The sequence below is a fragment of the Dryobates pubescens genome, chromosome 15 (assembly GCF_014839835.1).
Source record: "Dryobates pubescens isolate bDryPub1 chromosome 15, bDryPub1.pri, whole genome shotgun sequence".
Taxonomy (NCBI): domain Eukaryota; kingdom Metazoa; phylum Chordata; class Aves; order Piciformes; family Picidae; genus Dryobates; species Dryobates pubescens.
The window spans coordinates 7,038,431-7,056,785 of record NC_071626.1 but is presented as its reverse complement, the minus strand read 5'-3'; the positions used below and the strand labels follow the sequence as shown (position 1 = coordinate 7,056,785).

General features: G+C 52.6%; 1 protein-coding gene across 1 annotated transcript; it reads right to left on the bottom strand.

Moving 5' to 3' along the window:
- Positions 1–5,896: 5,896 nt before the first annotated feature.
- TOB2 (transducer of ERBB2, 2) lies at positions 5,897–13,260 on the bottom strand. The gene is made up of 2 exons (XM_054167928.1): positions 12,966–13,260; positions 5,897–8,661 (listed from the first exon to the last, which is right to left on the bottom strand). The coding sequence occupies exon 2, from the start codon at positions 8,578–8,580 to the stop codon at positions 7,558–7,560; it is 1,023 nt and encodes a 340-aa protein (XP_054023903.1). The 5' UTR covers positions 8,581–8,661; positions 12,966–13,260; the 3' UTR covers positions 5,897–7,557.
- Between the last annotated feature and the right edge of the window lie 5,095 nt (positions 13,261–18,355).

The following is an 18,355-nucleotide window of genomic DNA, read 5'->3' as shown; positions in this document are numbered from 1 at the left end:
CCAGCAACTGTGAATAACATGGAGACCACACTCATTTCCTCAGCCTTTGGTGAAGAGGGAGCAAGTTCCTCCATGCCTCCACCTGCACCATTCCTTGCCTCTACCTCGAGGCAAAGCAGCAAAACTTGAGCCTGAACCTTCTTTGGAGAGATCTTATTTTCCTAATCTGCTGCCATGCCCCTGAGGGGCATGATAAGAGAAACCCAGGGCATAATAAAGAAACCCCATGTCCATCCTCAGCACACACACTTGCCATGCTGGAGTCGCTTTTGCCACTGGCAAAAGGAGACTTAGAGGGGACCTATCACTCTCTACAACTACCTAAAAGGCAGCAGTAGTCAGATGGGGGTCAGGCTCTTCTCCCAGGCAACTTGTAACATGAGGGCATGGTGTGAAGCTGCACCAGGGGAGGTTTAGGTTAGATATTAGGAAGAACTTCCTCACAGAAAGGGATTAGGCACTGGAACGGACTGCCCAGGGAGGTGGTAGAGTCACCATCACTGGAGGTCTTTAAGAAAAGATTGGATGTGGCACTTGGTGGCATGTCGTGTTAGGTCATAGGCTGGACTTGATGGTCTCAGAGGTCTTTTCCAGCCTCAATAATTGTGATTGTGTGAATGGCCACACACAAACTGGCCTTTCACTGACTGAGTAGCAAACTCAAAAGCACCGTTTGTGCAATCCAGGGCTTATCCTTCACCAGGGCTTTTTGGGACTGAGTGGGGGGTGAAAGCTTCATCCTTCAGCAGCTTTATAAAAAGCAGAGCAGGTTTCTGGAGGTGACAAAGCAGGCGGCAACACAGGCAGCAGCAGGGGGGACAGTGGAAGAACAGCTCGTGAGGGCCAGGGCAAGCATGTTCCCGGCCATGTTTGCATTGGACGCTGGCCATAGAAACCAAAGGAAAAAGCAGAAGGTCTGGGAGGCAGCTAACCTTGGCCACAGGCGGCCCCTGGGCCGGTGCCTGGCCGCAGGCGGGGTGAGAAGAACTGGCCGTCCCTCCACGACTGTGGCGTCAGCCTCGTCCCTCGCACCCGCCGGGGCTGCCAACGGCGCGCAGGGCGGCAGCCACGTGAGAGAGGAGCAGGTGGCGCTGGCAGGAATGCTCCTCGGGGACGCCAAGGGCTCGGGGGGTCCCGGCCCCCCCACCCGTGGTGATTTTCCACCTCCCGGTCCTGGCGCATTGGCAAAGGGCAGGGTGCGGGGAGGCCTCGCTGTGGGTGATGCCTGCACCGTGTGTTATTTCAATCCCGATCGTCTCAAGTCGCCCCGGGGCTCTGGGGCAGCGGGAGACGCTCTGCTGCCTGAGCAACCTTTGGCTGCTCTGCTGGGCCTGTATTTAAAGCAGGGTGCAGGGCTCGGCTGCCTTACAGACAGCTTTTCACGCTTTCCTAAGGCTTTCCTTCGGCTGCCAGCCCACTCCCTCTCCCAGAACATCCCGACTCCTGTCAGAAACTGCTGCTGTCACAGACTGAAAAGCCCAACGCTGAAGCATGGCATTTTCTAAGCAAGCTGTCTCCTCCTTTCAGGTGGGAGCCCGCCTGCTTGGTGACTCAAGTTGCAAGTTTCCTTCTTAATAACGGAGTCCCCTGTGACGAGTGTCTAAACAGCACCCCACGCCCCTCACTGTGGAGGTTTCAGGAGACAAGTCCCAGCTTGCTGTCGTGACTTGCTGGAGCACCCTCTCTGGGGACTGACTTGGTCACTGCCCAAGCACCCGGCAAATATTCCCACACCCAGGCACCACCCCACACCAGCCAAGTTCTGGCACCTACTTTGCTCTCTGAAGGCTTACAAGAGGGCAAATCCCCAGATACTGCTCCCAGCCGGGTGTTTCACTTCCCCACACCCTTCAGGCTCCCCAGGACAGCAAATACCTCAGGAGGTACAAGTTTATAGTAAGCTATGCCCTAATCTCTGCCCAGGCTGCAGAGTTATCAGCTGTAAACCAACTCCAGGCCCTACTGCTCCACGTACTTGTGCCCAAAAAGGCAAAGACTCTGTGCCTCCCCACGTCACAGCTGAGCAAATGCAGGGCAAGGATCAGGAGAGTACACACTCAACCTTGATTTTCCATTTGCAGAAACATGTCTAAGGGCAAGAGTTTGCACGTGCCTTAGATAAACGATTACAAAGGGTTTGAGACACAAAGGGGAAAAAAATAGTTTTGTTGCTTAGCAGAGTGTGACAATCACATGGCACACAGCAGGCATGAGGAGCAGCCCAGCACCCAGGGCTTGCAAAGCCAAGGGCAATGCTGCCCAAGCTCTTCCAGGAAAAAATTCAGGCTAGAGGGGCTGAGGGGACATGGGGAAGGATGCCAGCAGGAGCTAGCACCTGGTACCAGCTCCACATCTGGTTTCCTCAAGTATATTCAGCGCAGCTCCCTTCAATAGGTTTTTAAGGAGGCAGTGCAGGAAGCTGCAGCATTGTGGTGGGGCTGGAGAAGCTGGGTCACACACCCAGCTGGCACATGCAAGGCCAGACAGGTGTTCCAGCATCTTCCTCAGTGCAGAGAAGCCATCTCATCTCATTTTGCTAAAGAGGAGCAGCTCCCTCCAACAACTCCCTCCAATCCTGATTAAAGCTGAGCAGCCAGAAGTTAGAGTGAAAAAAAAAAGGAGAAACAAAAACCAGAGCTTTAACATCACTGCTTGTTCTCAAATCAAGCCTCAAGCCCACCCCGACAGGGAAAGTCACCTTGGATGAACACACGCAGTAGGAAGGGCACGGCCTGCCGCACGAAGCTTGAGGCTTCCTTTGCTTCACAGGTACCCCAGCTGCCCCTGGAAAAATGCAAAGTGGCTTGCAGGGCCTGAGGGGACTACTGAGAAGGAAGAACTCTCCCCACGAAGAGCAGCCCTTCTGCAGAAACCACTGCCTGGGTTGGCTTTGCCCACCCCACATAGCGACAGCAGACAGATCCCAGCCCAGCTCTGCAGGCACTGGCCCTGGCAAGCTGCAGCAGAAGCTGGGTATTTTAGGAACTCTGCTGACTTATTGAAGGCCCCCACAAGGCACCACGTGCCAAAGGCAAAGCGTCCAGCTCCTTCCTCTCACCCCAGGGAGCAGGGCCAGCTCTACGCCCTCTCGAGGGAGCTGAATCACGGCAGCACCCAGAAAAGCCAGGCAAACTGCCACTTCTTCCTATGCCGCTGCTATTCTCGGCAGCAGGAGGCAGCTGCCCTCACCAAGCTATTCCTAACACAAGGAAACCTCCACCGTGCCCACCGCAGACCAGCAGCCTTGCCTGGGAGAAGACCACACCAAGCACTGCTTCAGCCGAAGGTGGGCAGGGAAGGCAGCACAGGTAGAGCAGAGGTGCTCTCTCCCCCCTGAGCACACACCACAGGACAACCAGTTATTATTATCATGCTTTTAATACAAACTTAAAAAAATCTGGAACAATAGAAACTGTACAGATTTGATCAACCTTTTTGTGTTTTTTTTCTTCTTTTTTTTTTTTCCTCTTTTTTTTTTCCCCTTTTTTTTGTGTGGTTTTTTTTTTTCCTGTTTTGTTTTTAACTAAATCTCTAAGACACACCAATGTCCCGTTCCAAAATATTGCACAACATTCTGAATACAAAACCCTTTGATTGTATTCCTCCTTCGCTAAAGATCAACAACAACAACAACAAAAAAGACCAAAAAGAAAATAAACAAATAAAGGGAAAAGGAAAGAAAAAAAAAAAAGGGGGGGGGAAAGGAAAGGAAAAAAAAGGGGGGGAAAAGGAAAGAAAAAAAAAGGGGGGGAAAAGGAAAGAAAAAAAAAGGGGGGGGAAAAGGAAAGAAAAAAAAAAGGGGGGGAAAAGGAAAGAAAAAAAAAGGGGGGGAAAAAGGAAAGAAAAAAAAAGGGGGGGAAAAGGAAAGAAAAAAAAAGGGGGGGAAAAAGGAAAGAAAAAAAAAGGGGGGGAAAAAGGAAAGAAAAAAAAAGGGGGGGAAAAGGAAAGAAAAAAAAAGGGGGGGAAAAGGAAAGAAAAAAAAAGGGGGGGAAAAGGAAAGAAAAAAAGGGGGGAAAAAGGAAAGAAAAAAAAGGGGGGGAAAAGGAAAGAGAAAAAAAAGGGGGGGGAAAAGGAAAGAAAAAAAGGGGGGGGAAAAGGAAAGGAGGAAAAAAGGGGGGAAAAGGAAAGGAGGAAAAAAGGGGGAAAAAGGAGAGGAAAAGGAGAGGAAAAAAGGGAGGAAAAGGAAGAAGAAGGGGGCGGGAGGGGGGGGGAGGAAGGGAAAAAAAAAGGGGGAAAAAGAAAGGGGAAAAAAAGAAAGAAAAAAAGAGTAAAAAAAAGACAGCAACCTCACCTGGCTCCCCACCCCCTCAGCAGCCCCCTTGCTCACAAAGAAACCCAAGCAGAGCACATTCAGACTTCTATCCTCTTCCACTCCTCCTCTCCCACAAGGCAACAGTCGGTTCACTCCTCAGAGAGGGGCAAGGAGGGAGGCTGAGTGGGGAGAAAGGAATCTTCACCGCTCCTTCGTTGGTTGTTGTTGGGGTGGTGTTGGTTATTTTTTTCTGTCTTAAAGTCGTTTTTGTTTTGTGGTTTTTTTTTTCTTTTCCTGAAAAAATATCCTGTGGTTCCCCACCCCCACCCCCCCCTTTTTTTTTTTTTTTTTTAAGAAAAAAATCTCAAAAAAAAAAGAAAAAAAATTACAGGTTGGTTTGTTTTTTTTTTTTTTCCTTTCTCCTTTTCCTTTAGAAATATACATATATTATATATACCCTCTCAACATTTTACAAAGGTAGCAAATTATTCCATACAAACGGATGTCGACGACGACAAAATAAAGAGAACACAAACCCATTTAAAAAAAAAAATAATAAGAATCAGACAAAAAAAAAAAAAGAAAAAGAAAGCAGGTTTTTTTTGCCTCTCTCTCTCTCTCTCTCTCTCTTCTCTTCCTACGAAACCAGGTAAATTAGTGCAGGTTTTTTCACAAAATAAACTTGAACGCCTACATCCGAGACTAGAAAAGACCCCAAAAGGCCGTTTAAAGTTTCCATCGCTGCCTGTCGCTGGAGGAACGTTTCTGAAGCACTCTTGGGTTTGTTTTTTGTTTCTTTCCTTCTGAGATACAAACAAAGAGGTTGGTCCCTCCCTCTTTTCCTCCTTCCACTCACACCACGAGGTTGAAAGCGGGTATAGTAAGTGTGGCAGGGCAAAGCGGCATCGAAGCTTCACACACATATAAGCGGGTGGCCGAGGGGGAGCATCCCCATCTCTCCCTTGTGCCAGAGGAGAGCGTTGTTGTCCCGCGGCAGCGGCTCACAGGTGGCTTTGCCAGGTGTGGGGACAGTGGGAGGGGGCAACTGGACTAGGTCCTGCCATCAGGGGCTGACCACCCCTCAAGTCCAGTGTGGCAAATGGGCTGGCAGTCAGCAGCACACTCCCAGGGAGAAGGATGGGGTGGCAGTGGTAACATCCATAAAGGGTTGAAAACAACAACAGAAACCCCTCAAACCAAACCAACCGAAAAAAAAGTGGGGGGGTGGGTGGGAAGGGGGGAACCCAAGAGCTCAGCTATTCCTCAGCAACTTGTCCTAGTCTGGAAACCTGTGGAGTCAAGGCTGTGGGCACTGGTTTGAAGGAAGGTAGCTGGGCTCTGCTCCCCTTGCCCACCCACTGCATTGGTCATAGCTCAACGACAAATAACCTGCTTGGGAACCTACGCTGGGTGCAAGGTTGGGACTGTGTCACTCATGGTCACCCAGTGAGGGGAAAGGTACGCTGGAAACTCCTGAAGAGCTCCAGGCAGTGGCAGTTTCTCTGGGACAGCACATTACCCCTGCAAAGGCTCATTGGCAACACAGTTACAGAAGGGCTCAAGGGAATGGAGCAGGAGAAGCATGAGTTCAAGGCCATCTCCCCTGAAACAGGGGCGTCTTGAAAAGAGCACGTTGGCTCAACAGATATAAGAGAAGTAAATTTCAGAGGGTGCTCCAGAGATGTCATTAAAAGAAAACCAAACATCAAGTTTGGGAGGCAGCAAAAAGCTTGTTTTTCTTTCAAACTGAGAACTTCAAAGACTGGAGTCTCATCACCTCTATCTCTCTCCTCTCTGCACGCTTCCATACTCCCACAACAGCTTCCAAGGAGACCTCCTTCCCACCTAGAGAGCTTCCACTCTGCCTGGGAAAGACACAGCCCTTCTTTGGCTTCCTGTGGAGGTGGGTTTTGGAGTCATGAATGCAGAAGTGACCTAGCAGAAAAGCCACTACCACCCAACTGCAGCACATCATCCCAGGGAAAGCTGCAGGGGCATCCCCAGATTCCAGCCCTGTGGTGGGGCAGCACCAAGTCACACCACCAGCATGGCTGCTAGCTGTCCCTGCTCTAAGCCTGCCACCATCCACATTGACATAACCTGGCTGGAATGATGAATTTACGCTAGGTGCTTCCCTTTTGCACCAGAGGAACCACTTCCTCCCATTCCTCCACAAGGGCAGGAGAAGGGATTTAGTCAGGTGTGTGCCTGACTGAAAACACAAGCCCTTATGATCAAGAAAGCAGTTTCAACAACTTCTTCCTCAAAAAGTAGTGCTGCCTCGCCGACTAAGGAGGAAGAAATTCCCACTCTGAGACAAGAAGATGGATTCACAGCAGGGAACGAGAACTCAGACCTGGACAGTACGCCTGGGAAGCAAGGGCAGGATCCAAGTGGGGCTGCCTGGCTCAGCACCTCCTATCCCAACTGCAGGGACAGGTGGGTTTCTACACCACAGGGCTGTCAACCGGATCAACCAGGCAGCCCCGAGGGGGCACCGCAAGGGCCCCTGGCTCACGTGCAGAAGGGGACGACACCGGAGTCGCTCAAAGGCCAGCCCCTGTCCCCGCAGCGGGAAGCACAGATGAAGAAGGGAGCAGCAAGAAGCCATTTCACAGGAACACTCTGCCCTCCACGCTGCGTGCTGGGAGGCGGTCAAGGAGAAGAGTTGGTGCTTTCCAGCACAGACAGAACAGCTGACGCCAGGCCAGGCTGGAGCAAAGACAGCACAGCGGTCTGCGCCCGTGGGCACAGTAGATGGTCTCTGTCTACATGCAGAACCGTAACAGCAAAAGCAAGCTCACCCACCCGTTCCTGGCTAGCACGCAACAGGACTGTGTGTATCTCCACCGACACTGACTCATCCTCTCCCCATTCCTCCTCCAGTGAGGTGGCACAAAGAAGACATCCCTACACCCAGGTGCAAGGAGCCTGTGTCCAGCACTTATGGGGGATGGTGGTGCAGGGAATCAGAAGCATCGTGACCTATGGTTGCACCAGTCCTGGCTGGGGTGGGAGAAGGGGTAAAACACAAACTGAAATAATTCCAAGACTCATTTAAGGAGTAAAAAAGTGAGTAGGAAAAAAGCACAGGGACTGAGTTAAAAATAAGTCAGTGCTTCAGGAGCATTGCCAGCACAGCGCAACAACACTGGGCTCTCTCTTTTCCCCCAAGAAGCTATATTTATAAGGTTTGAATATTTTCTGTATATTTCTATTTTGCTTTTCTCTCCCCTCTGTTTTGTTTTGTTCTTGTTTCCCCCTCCCCCACCCTCCCACCCCAAAATACTCGCACTTCTTTGTGTTCAGTTGGCCAGGACGACAGGCTGGAAGGACTGGCTGGGATACTGCATGGCATTCAGGTTGTAGCTGAGTCCTTCCACGAAGGGAGACTTCTCCAAAAAGAGGCTGTTGGTGCTGCCACCGAAGACCTGAGCCATATCAAAGGCACCACCAGTGCCGGTGTTGAACTGCGATGCCGGTGGGATGCTGCTGGCCTGGCTCTCGCTGGCAACACCATCGAAGAAGAGACTGCTGGCTCCCGGGGACCCGCCGCTGTAAACGAACTCCTTGGCATTGGGGGAGAGCTGTGACTGCGGGGCTTGGCTCCCAGCACTCCCGACGAAGTTCAGAGAGTGCATAGACAGGGAGAGGCCCTTGTGCTTCAGCAGGTTGGTGGTGGGAGACCTGACCATCCTTGGCTGCTGCCCAGCCCCTGCTCCAGCACCCCCTCCTCCAGCTCCTCCACCCTTCTTCATCTTGGTAGAGCCAAACTTTGTGGCAGCAAAGGTAGCAGTGGTGAAAGTGATGGGCTGGGCAGAGCGAGGGATGAAGGTAGGACTAGGTGACTGGCCAAAGGAGGGGGACGGAGAATTGGACAGTGAGTTGTCCTGGCTGCCAATGGGGACAAACACCTGGGCGTCAGGGTTGAAGCTGCTCTTGATTTCTTTGTCCAGCTCCGCAGCGCTGCAGCCCTCGCTGTCATCCAGGTAGAGGACCTTAACAGAGCCCTTCTCACCAATCTGGTAGGAAACCTCAAAAGGATCAATCCAGACACTCAACTCTTCTGGCACATTGGCACGCACATCCTCCACGGCCAGCCCACTTCGCTTGGCCGCCAGCTCCACCACCGGATCCACCGTCTCCCCTATATGAACACAGCGATAGCCAGATCCCTTCAGAGGCTTTTCTGGGTACCAGTGACCCTCATATTTCTTCTTCAGCAGGCGCTCTAGCTCCTCACCAAACAGGTCTGCCCGCCTCCTAGGAAGCTTGTTGTACAGGTATGAGATGATGAAGTTAAGAGCAACTTTGATCTCCAGATGCATACTCCCTTCACAGCAAGCAAGTCAGGGCAGCGTATTAAAAGAGACAAAATGACACACACATAGGATTTGGCTCCAACACACCTAAGGAAAAAGAGATAAAAGGATGGATGAAGAAAAGGGAAACACAACAACTTTCCACCAGTTGAGATAGAGATGCTTCTTCATTAGCAAAAGCAGAACAAGCAGTTTACACAAAACCTAATGAGCAATCATACTCTTTAGGAGAGCCACCTCAAATCTACTGGTCCTCAAAACAGACAGATGCTGGTAGGAAGAAGTCTCCCTGCTCCTCTACAGAAGAAATAAGGATGTAGCTACTACCTGCACACAGGTACACACATCAGATTCGCCTCTCTATCACATACTGCTGCTGAAACCTGGCAGGCCAACTGTCTGCTCTGGCAGAGCTGTTTCAGCACATCTAACATGCCTCCCTCTGCCCTGGCGCTCTGCTGCTTCCAGTACAGCTCACCTGCACCAGCCTCTCCAGAACGTAAGAGAGGGCCACCTGAACAGCCTCGTGACTCACTCAGCAGCTTGTGCAGAGTCTGCTCACACTAAGGATGGCAGGTCCAGCCTCTCCTCTGTGAGGCTGGGTGGTCATGCTGGGTGCTGTGTCCCACCGGCACAAGCATAGACAGGATGAGAAAGAGCGAGGGAGGGTGCTGAGGCACCAGCTGCCAGCCCATGTTTACTATCTCCTTGACTGGCAGGCACATATCTTATTAAGTGTACCCAGTTGAGGCTCTGCCTAGCTGCGAGCCTGAAATCCCTGTTTAATTTAGTTGTGGGGGGCAAAGGGGGGCAGGAAGCACACGCAGGGGTCACAAAATTCATGCGTGCCAACAGCCTGCCCAATACAGTTCGCATCACTTATCCCCTCACAGAGGAAAGCTGAGCTCTGCCAGGACCAGGTACCTACTTAATAAAAGCTGAGATTGCTTGCCAAAGACTGAAGTAATCCTCTTTCCGTCCCTCCCTCGTGAGGAAGTCACTGAAATGGAGAGAGCTTACAGAGGCACAATGCAAACCACAACACTCAACTCCCCTGTTATACACGGATTTGCAAACAACATTCAGCTGGGTACAAAAAAACCAACCCAGGTAGGTCAACACCGTGCTCTGCCACTCACCCAAAGAAAATTAAGAGGAAGCACACTTCCACTGCCTCCACACCTCTCCAGGGGGAAGCAGAATATCCAGTTTTTAATTGGCAGCTTAGTCAGAGGCCACTCCGTCTGCAGCTGCCCTCACCTTGCTCAAACAGACACACCGCGTTCAACCGTCTTCCTAAAATGGGCTTTGGAGATGCTCTCACGCCAATGTTTATGACTAGTGCCAATTATTTGGGGGTGGGGATAGAGTACAAACATACAGTGTCAGCACTCCCCTGAAAAAAACAGGAATTCCAGCAGCACAAATGGGAATCCACGCTGACCTAGGTCAGGGGGAAGAAAAGACTGACCAGACAGGTTTGCTTGGTCTAGCTTAGTGGACAAGAAACATTAAGTGTATTTTAAACAAACCCTCAAGTATTTTGAGGCATTATTTTAAAAAAGAGAGGTGTAGAATCTGTGCTTTATCTCTACTAGTCTGAGTTCAGAGAGGCTTGGCTTAAAAGTGATGGTAACCAGAAGCAAAACCCACAGTAACGAGGTAGCCTGTTCTGGAAGGAATCCCCTTTGGGTTTGACTCAGGGACATGAAAAGAAAAGATTAACAAGGGGATGGAAAAGAAGGAAAGAAGTCTTGCCTTTAAAACCTGCTGTAAGAAATTACTACAGTTTTGGTAGGTCACTGAGACCTGACCAAATTCAAATAACAAAAGATGAGCATTAAAGAAATAAACAACCAGAGCTGTTCAGAGAACAGTAAAGAGAAGCCATTTTCAGAGGCAACGTTCTCAGCACAGAGATGATTTATGTGGCCCGTACTACCTCAAAGGGGATTACGTGGAGCACTCCTGCTCCTTTGGCTTTGAGACATCCGAGGGGAAGGACAGCTTGGGATCCTGGCAAATTAATCATGAAGAGAACAGCCAGTTTGTAAATCTTTTAAGTCCATGTGAGAAATTCTAATCCAGATCCAAGATCTATTATGAAGTCAGAAATCACAGACCGGAGAATGAGCAAAGGCCAAATTTTTTTTACCACTTCTATTTGCAACACAAATGCCTCAATGTACTTGGAGGTGCCCACATCCTCATCAACCTTCTGCAAAAGGCAGTGGGTAGATACAATTACAAATCATCTTTTTTTAAAGTACTCCTCTCTTTTCCTAAAAGAGGAATACTCTGTACCTTGACTGTGAAAAAGAGGAGTTAGCCTAATAATACCAACAGCTGCCAAGGTTATAGTTGATACTTGCCAAAGGCAGCAAAGGTCAGAGATACCACTGACTCCTCAAGTTGTTGACACAAAGAAGATGTGCTCCAGTAGGATCCCTTCAACCTCTTTCTAGTGCACCAAAAAGTGGTAACATAGTAATAAACAAACTAAACCAAACCAAACCCCAAACAAACAATACCCAAACAACCACCACCCAGCCGAAGCAGCACAGCTCCATAAGAAACAAGTAAATATCAATTGTTAAAGGTATTCTGACAAGTCTTCCATGAAGACGGGCTCGTTCACATCGACGGCACTTCCAAAGTAAAAGCTTAGTGCACCATGGAGGCGCCGGCACGGAACAAAGGGATGCTCTTCTGCTGTGGAGGGCAGGCAGGAGCCCCTTCAGACCACTCGTTTGTCAGCACACCGACGCGCTTGAGCAGCCTAAGAATCACTTGCATCAGAGAAGAGCGAACGCGGGAGCGATGCCCTCTCCCTCTTGCTACTCAAGCACAGCAGGTGACCTTGCGACTATCCCTCTGAGCTCCCACCCCGAGAGGCCTAGCCCATGAGAACCGGCCGGCTACCGCCTCACTCTCACCAGCGGCGCTCCCAGCGGCTTTAAAAGCCAGCTGCCACGACGGCGTGGTCCCACAGCAGCCACACCCGCACAGGGCAAGGGTCCCCTTTTCAACCCCCACCCCCCACTCCTACCCACGGGGGACGGAAGGGCTCCCACAGCTCGAGGCGAGCAGCCCTGCGGGGACACACCCGAGCCAGGCGATGGGCCAGCTGCCCCCTCCCCAGGAGAGAGGCCATTGCTGGTGACCCGGCCGGACACCACCCCCCGCCCCCTCCCGGGGCCGCGGGGCACCCTGGGACCTGTAGTCCTCGCCCCCCTCCCCGCCCCGCGACCTACTTCGCCCCGGACTACGGCTCCCGTCGCTCCCCGCAGCCGGCTCGGCCCGGCGCTTCGCTCGCCGGGGCAGGGCATAAAATTTTCCACAGCACATGCGCCCTCCCTGCCAGCCCGCCCGCCCCGGCGCTGCCCACGGCAGGGAACACGCCCCGCGGCCCGGCGCTCGGGACCGCCGGGCAGCCGCCCCCTCCTTCCCTTCCCCTCCCTCTCAAGGATGGAGAGGCGCGTCTCCACCCCACAGCAGGCTCCCCACTACCGCACGGCCGCGGGACGGACCCCAGGAGGCCACAAGCCCCGTGTCGTCCTCCCCTGCCGCTGCCTGTCCCCGTCCCCATCCCCACGGTGGGGTACGCGGCGTCGCAAACAATGTCGCCTCATGAGCCCTTCGACGGAGGGGATAAGCCTCACCCTCCACCCCCTTCAAGGACGAGCTCCTGGTCCCACACACCCAGAGAGGCACCGCGGCGGGCCCCGAGGCCTACAGGACCGAGACACCTTTCCCCTAAGGAAACCCGGGCCTGACCTCACCCCACAGCCGCAGGACCCCTTCGCGAGCTCCTCGGCCTCCTCCCCCAGCCCGCCCGGCTGCACTTCGGGGGCTGGGCCCCTCTGCCGGGAGAGGGGCCGGCGGCGCCCAGCCCAACCCAGCCTCAGCAGCGCCTTTGTTGTCGCCAGGCTTCTCTCTCCCAGACCCTGCGTGGGCTGGATCCGATGTGCAGTTGAGGAAGACATCCCGGCGACATCTCCCACTCCTCCTCCAGCAGCCTAGGGTGCCCGCCACCGCCCCCGGGCCCAGCCTGGCCTTTCCTGAGCTTCCCGGGCTAAGCCGCACCCCGTCAGACCGAGGGCAGACCGAACAAAATGGTGAAATGGGGCACTGCAAATCATCACCGACCCAATGACTTTCATGCCTCCTCCTCCCTTGAAACGCTATTAATCTCCCGCGGGGGCCGGCATCCGCAAAGTCGATCCACGGATAGCTAAATTACCTCCCCCGGGCGGTGAAGGGGACGATGATCCCTCTCAGGCCGAACCCGCGAAGGAGATGAGGGCTGGGGGGAGGAGGAGGGCGACGGACGGGACAACTCGGCCCGAGAAAGGGTGGAGAAGAGGGAAGCGCCCCCCAGTCCCACTTACTTCGTTCTCGGCTCCAGGGCCGGCTGCTGGTGGCGGCTGTCGGCCGTGAGTGCTGCCGTGAAGCACGGGCGGTGCGTGCGGGTCTCTACCCTGTCCCGTCCCCTCCCTCGTCTTATCCCCAGCAGTGTGGTTCCTCCGCGGGGCGGGCCGGAGGTGGTGCAGAACTCCCGTAGGTGGGGGTACGGGTGCTGGTGCCTGTGTCGCCGCCGCCTCTTCTTTCCTCACCCCACCAGCCCACAGCCGCCCGCGCCCTGGCCCCAAGTGAGCCAACTCACAGCAAACTTTCACCCTTAGCAACCCCGCGCAAGGATCCGCACTCCCGCCCAGCGTGATGCGGCCGCGGAGGGCGGGCCGGGACTACTTCCCCCTCCCCTCGCCGCCCGCTGGGCTCCGCCGCCTCCCGCAGAACCTCGGGGACGCGGGGGGGAGGTTTAATTCCCCTTTCTCCCTCCACCCCCACTGTCGGTGCAGTGGCCGCAGCCGGGGTTACTGCCAGCTGCACCGGGGTCTGCCCTGACTCTAGGTGACAGAGGGAGGAAGGAGCAGGGGCTTTATCGGGGATGAGGCTTGACCTAAGCATTTTCCCAAGCGGCTTAGCCTGAGTTGGAGAGGGACAGCGAGGTGATCGAACGGCACGGCGGTGCCTGGCAGCAGCAGCTGCTGCCACAGCAGGCCGAGGGGGCTGGTGCTGTTAGACCCCAGCTCCGCGGCAGGACCAGCCCCAGCGGGAGGAGGGCTGTCCTCGGGCTGCAGAGAAAACAAGTTCTCTGCACAGCCCCAGGGAGCATCTGGTGGAAGCCCCGAAGTCCCGCTAGTGACAAGAGAGTTTTGTGGTGAGGCACCTAGAGGGTTGTGAAGACAACAGGCAACCCCAGCTCGTTCTCCCACTGCAAACCCCTCAGGACCCTTGGCCAGCGACAGAAGGGGAGAGGGGGCAGGGAGGCTGCAGGCCCACCTCCTCTAGGGACAACGGGGCAGGGTCGAGCGGGGCCTGCTGGTGTCAGCCCTCCCAGGGAGGCAGGAGCAGGCGCAGCCGCCCCATGCTCCAGCACCCTGAAGCAGGAAGGAGGCCTCAGCCCCGCTGACACCGCGCTCCCCGCCCCACAGAGTACGATCGGCGGACTACTTTGTCTCAGCACGCATGTGCGCCTCCGCCTTCAGCTAAGGGCCAGGCCGGCCGCAGCGAAGGCGAGGGACTCGAAAACTGCGTGAGCTGTGACCGTGCTAAAAATAACTACAGCATGCTAGCAACAGCCTGCCCATTGGCTGGCCGGGCTCGGCGGCGCCTTCGGATTGGTGTGTTGCCTCAGCCAGTGAGCAGAAGGGGGTGTGCGCGGGAGGGCGGTGCCGGGCGCGGCGCGGCCGCTGTCGGGAGTTGTAGTTGCCAGGGCGGCTGCAGCCCTCCCCCGAAGCGGCGGCGCCGGTCCCGCACCGCAGGGGGGCTTCAAGGGCTCTTTCTGAGGAATTCCCAAGAAAATCCCAGCATGGAGTAACATCCCATATTTGGAGTCAGATCTCCCCAGTAGCACAAATCCATTCAAATACTTATCACTCATTTTCAAAAGGCACAAAAGGCCACAGACACTTCCCAAGCTGCTGTGTCTCCCATGGTGTGGATAACCCTCAGCAGAAACCATCCATCAAGTGATAAAATACAAAGTTCCTCTTACCCCGTGGCTACAAAGACCCCCCAGCATCATTCTGGGGTTGGTTTCTCCTCCCTCACTCAGGTACCCTTCACCTTAGGTACTGCCTTTGCCACTGAAAAGGATTTCATTGAAGCCAACAAACATCAGGCATTGAGAGATCTGGCAATCCTAGCCCTGGTGCTACAGCAGCCAGCCTTGCTTATTTTCACACTGATTAAAACAACCCCAAAAACCCCAAACCAACCAACAAACCCCACCAACTTTTGGAGTTTTCGGGGTATTTTTTCCTGCAGAGCAAGGGGGGGGGGGGGGGGGGGGAAGAGAAGGAAAAGGTTTATGAGGGCTATTATCAGCAGCCTTATCTTCATCCTGCCTAGTTTCAGAGGAATGGAGTGACAAAAGAAGGCTATTATTATTGTTGTCATTATTATTTCTAATACTCTCTTGCTGGGCTGGAAACAAAATTACGCTGCCAGCCCAAGCTGAGGGAATTAAGATGACCGTGTTTATTTTTAGCACCATTAAGAATAAAAAAGGGCAATTGCATTTCTAAAATGCTATTGTTGCTTTAATAAGGGGTTACCGAGAGGGTGTTACACACTGGGGCTCTTTAAAATGCTTGGGCCTTGACCGTGCGCCTTTAATTACCGCGTCGCCCCGGTGCACAGGCGGGCAGAGGAATTCTGTCACCGTATCCGCTCACGCATCCCCGGCCCTTTGGCTATGACGTCAAAGCGAAGCTAACCAAATCACGTGTGCGTGGGGAGGGAGGGAGGGAACCGCCAGGCTGCCGGGACCCAGCTCGTTGTGCCGGGTTGTTTCATGCCAAGGAAGGGCGGTCAGGTGTGCTATAATCAGGTGTAATTAACACCACCATACCCTGAATCCTCTTTACATTCACGTCACATGACGGCCTCAAGGAAATGAAAAATTCTTTCCTGCTACTGAAACAGGCAAACAACATCTCCAGCTGATCCCTGTAATGAGAAAGTAACAGCTCCTGCGCAGGTAAGGTTTCAGAGGCAGGATTTGGCCTGCGCAGCTCCCCCAGGGAAAGCTCGCAGGCAGACTTGAGGCCTTTGCCTACCTTCAGGGCTGTTCTTAAAGAAAGATGAAGCTTCAGGATCAAGGGCTTTGTCAAGACAAGGTCAAGAGGATTCAAAGGACCAGAGGTGTGTTATAGAGCTATTCATTAAGCCTGATTCTAGCTGTGGCTGGTAGCTGGTCTCAAGAGGTATGTAACAGGGAACATCCACATTTCAGAACACAGCTGCAGTACTGGTGGCAAAGAGGCTAATTACTTAACAGGCCAAGAGGTCCCATGTTTTTCCCCAGTGTAAATATTTGAAGCAAAAGGATTTCTTTTACTTAACATCCCAAAAATGGGAGGAACACCCCCCCCAAACCAAACCAACAGAAAAAAGAGCAATAACCCTAACCCTACCTAGAAAAGTAACAGCAGGAAGACATATTTAGCTCCATGCAATTAGGGCTTGCAGGCAGCACCATAGGGGTTCAACTGCCACAGAGATGCAACTGTCCCTCCCATCCAGCCTTCCTTGCAGTTGTCATCCAAGTGCCCCACAGCCGGCGGCCAGGTAGCCCCTGAATCCAGCTGCTTACGACTCCAAGGTCTGATGAAGCTCTTAGAGGTTGGCAAGAACATGGTAGCAGGACAGGTCTTGTCTCATTCCCCTCCTGAAGGGAAGCTCATTCTTTTAGCACGTACTCTGGTCTCCAGTACTGCCAGAAAATGGCCTTCTGCTGGACAAATACTTTAAATCCTATTTAGGGAAGAAATATTGCAGTTTTCTAGGGGCCCTGCCTGGGTTTCATTTGCTGGTGAACATAAATCATTACCATGCAACAAAGGCTGAGTTTTCCTGGGCAACCTAACTGTATCCATTACCCTTGTCTGAATTAGCAGCTTCAGGGCAATGTCCCATCCATGCTCTGAAAGTACCAGAAAGGCAGCAGCGCTGAACTGATCGGAGCACCAGCATTTGGCATTCTCCCCAGAGCTGTCGAAGCAAACAAGGAAAAGGGGGGAAAAGCCTGTCCCTCCCTCTTTCCACCTGCCTAGTGACTCAGAACAACTAGAAATGGCAGCTTAACTCTCACTACTGCCAGAGCACAGACCGATACACCCAGCAGTCAGAGTGAGGGCACCGGGAGTGCCAAGAATGTAAGTACGTTTTTGGGTGTGGGGGAGGGATGAGGACACTCATGTCTCTATAGCAACCCCTGCCTGGCTGATCCTGCCAAATGATCAGGAACAAGGGCTACTCTAAAATTAGATCTTCTAGGGGTCCTTGCACCAGGGACTCCAAGACAAATGAAATAATTCAAGCTTCCATTTTCCTCTGCCTTCACCAAACAACTTTTATCTTAGGCCTTTCCAGGAAAGAGAAAAAGTAAGTACAACCTTTATGCATTCTTAGTCTGATAACTTGTGTGGCCTGACTGAGAGCAAGTGATAAATTCTGGTTGAAGTGATAAAGTTCCAGGTACAAAAAAAAAATCTGCATGTCATGCCCTGCTTCTAAAAAACCACAGAGCTTGACATGTCTGATAAAGGCACTAACATGGACTTCCACAGAACAAGGGGCATCTGCTTATTCAGGCAGAAATGCTTTGAGTTGGTTTGCTGGAACCAGAATCCCAGTTTGCTCTGAACATCTTGGCAAATGGCCATACACATTAGTAAAAATTAACCAGAAACTGTGTAAGGGAACAAAGGTACAGGCAAGAAGACCTACAGGTTGTCTCAGGACTGCAAGAAGCTTGGAAGAGAAACCTGACAGAAATAATAGCTGGGAGGAGCAGCTGACATGGCTGTAGGGCCAGTCATAGCTACAGCAGGAAGAAATTAGCTCTAAGGGAAGGACAATCACAACTTGTCTGCTTGTTTTCACTCTTATCTGAAACACTCGACGGACTGGAGCAGGTACAAGTGGCATTTAAGCCAGAGAGGAGCCAGAGGAATCAGTGTTAACCTCAAGAGAACATCTGAAATCCCAGGAGGGGTACAAATGGGCTCTGCACCCCAGAACCGCACAAAGGGAATCCTGTTACTGTATCACAGGGCCTGCTCAGGCTATGAAGACTTTAAGAACTACAGGGCTTGCTGAGCCTGAACTCTAATTTAACCATCTGAGAAGTTCATGCACTAGTAGGGACTCAGTTTTGTCTCTGCAAAAAGTGCCCATTCCCAGACCTCTGCTGAGCCAACAGCCTGCTTTTAGCCAGCGGTATGTGACAAACAAGCAGCCCCTGGTTTTCAGCCTGCACACGGCTGGTAGCCTAAAGCACAATAGTTGGTTTCCAGTTACAGCAGGGAAGGCTTTAACTTATTCACAAGAACAGGAGAGCGAGTCAAATAGCTTAGCAGGTTTTAGAAAGGGATTGAATGTTTGCATGGTGAAACAACATCCACAGCCATATTAGCCAGGGTAAGGGTTACAAGCTCAGCGATCCTCACGCTACGGGACAAAATGATCAGTGGCTGGGATCACAGGCAGACAAAAGCCACAGCCATTCCCTGAAGCTCCTTGTAGCAAGGTCACATGGCCATAAGCAGACACTGTCAGAAACCAGATAACCCATTATGCAGTTCTAGCTGGGCTAATCCTGCCTGTCCCCAGAAAGCTCCAGAGAGGCTAGTCACAGAATGAACCAAAGAGAAATCCTTATTATACTGGGGGGGGGGGAACCAAAACAAAACCCTCAAAAGACAAAAGA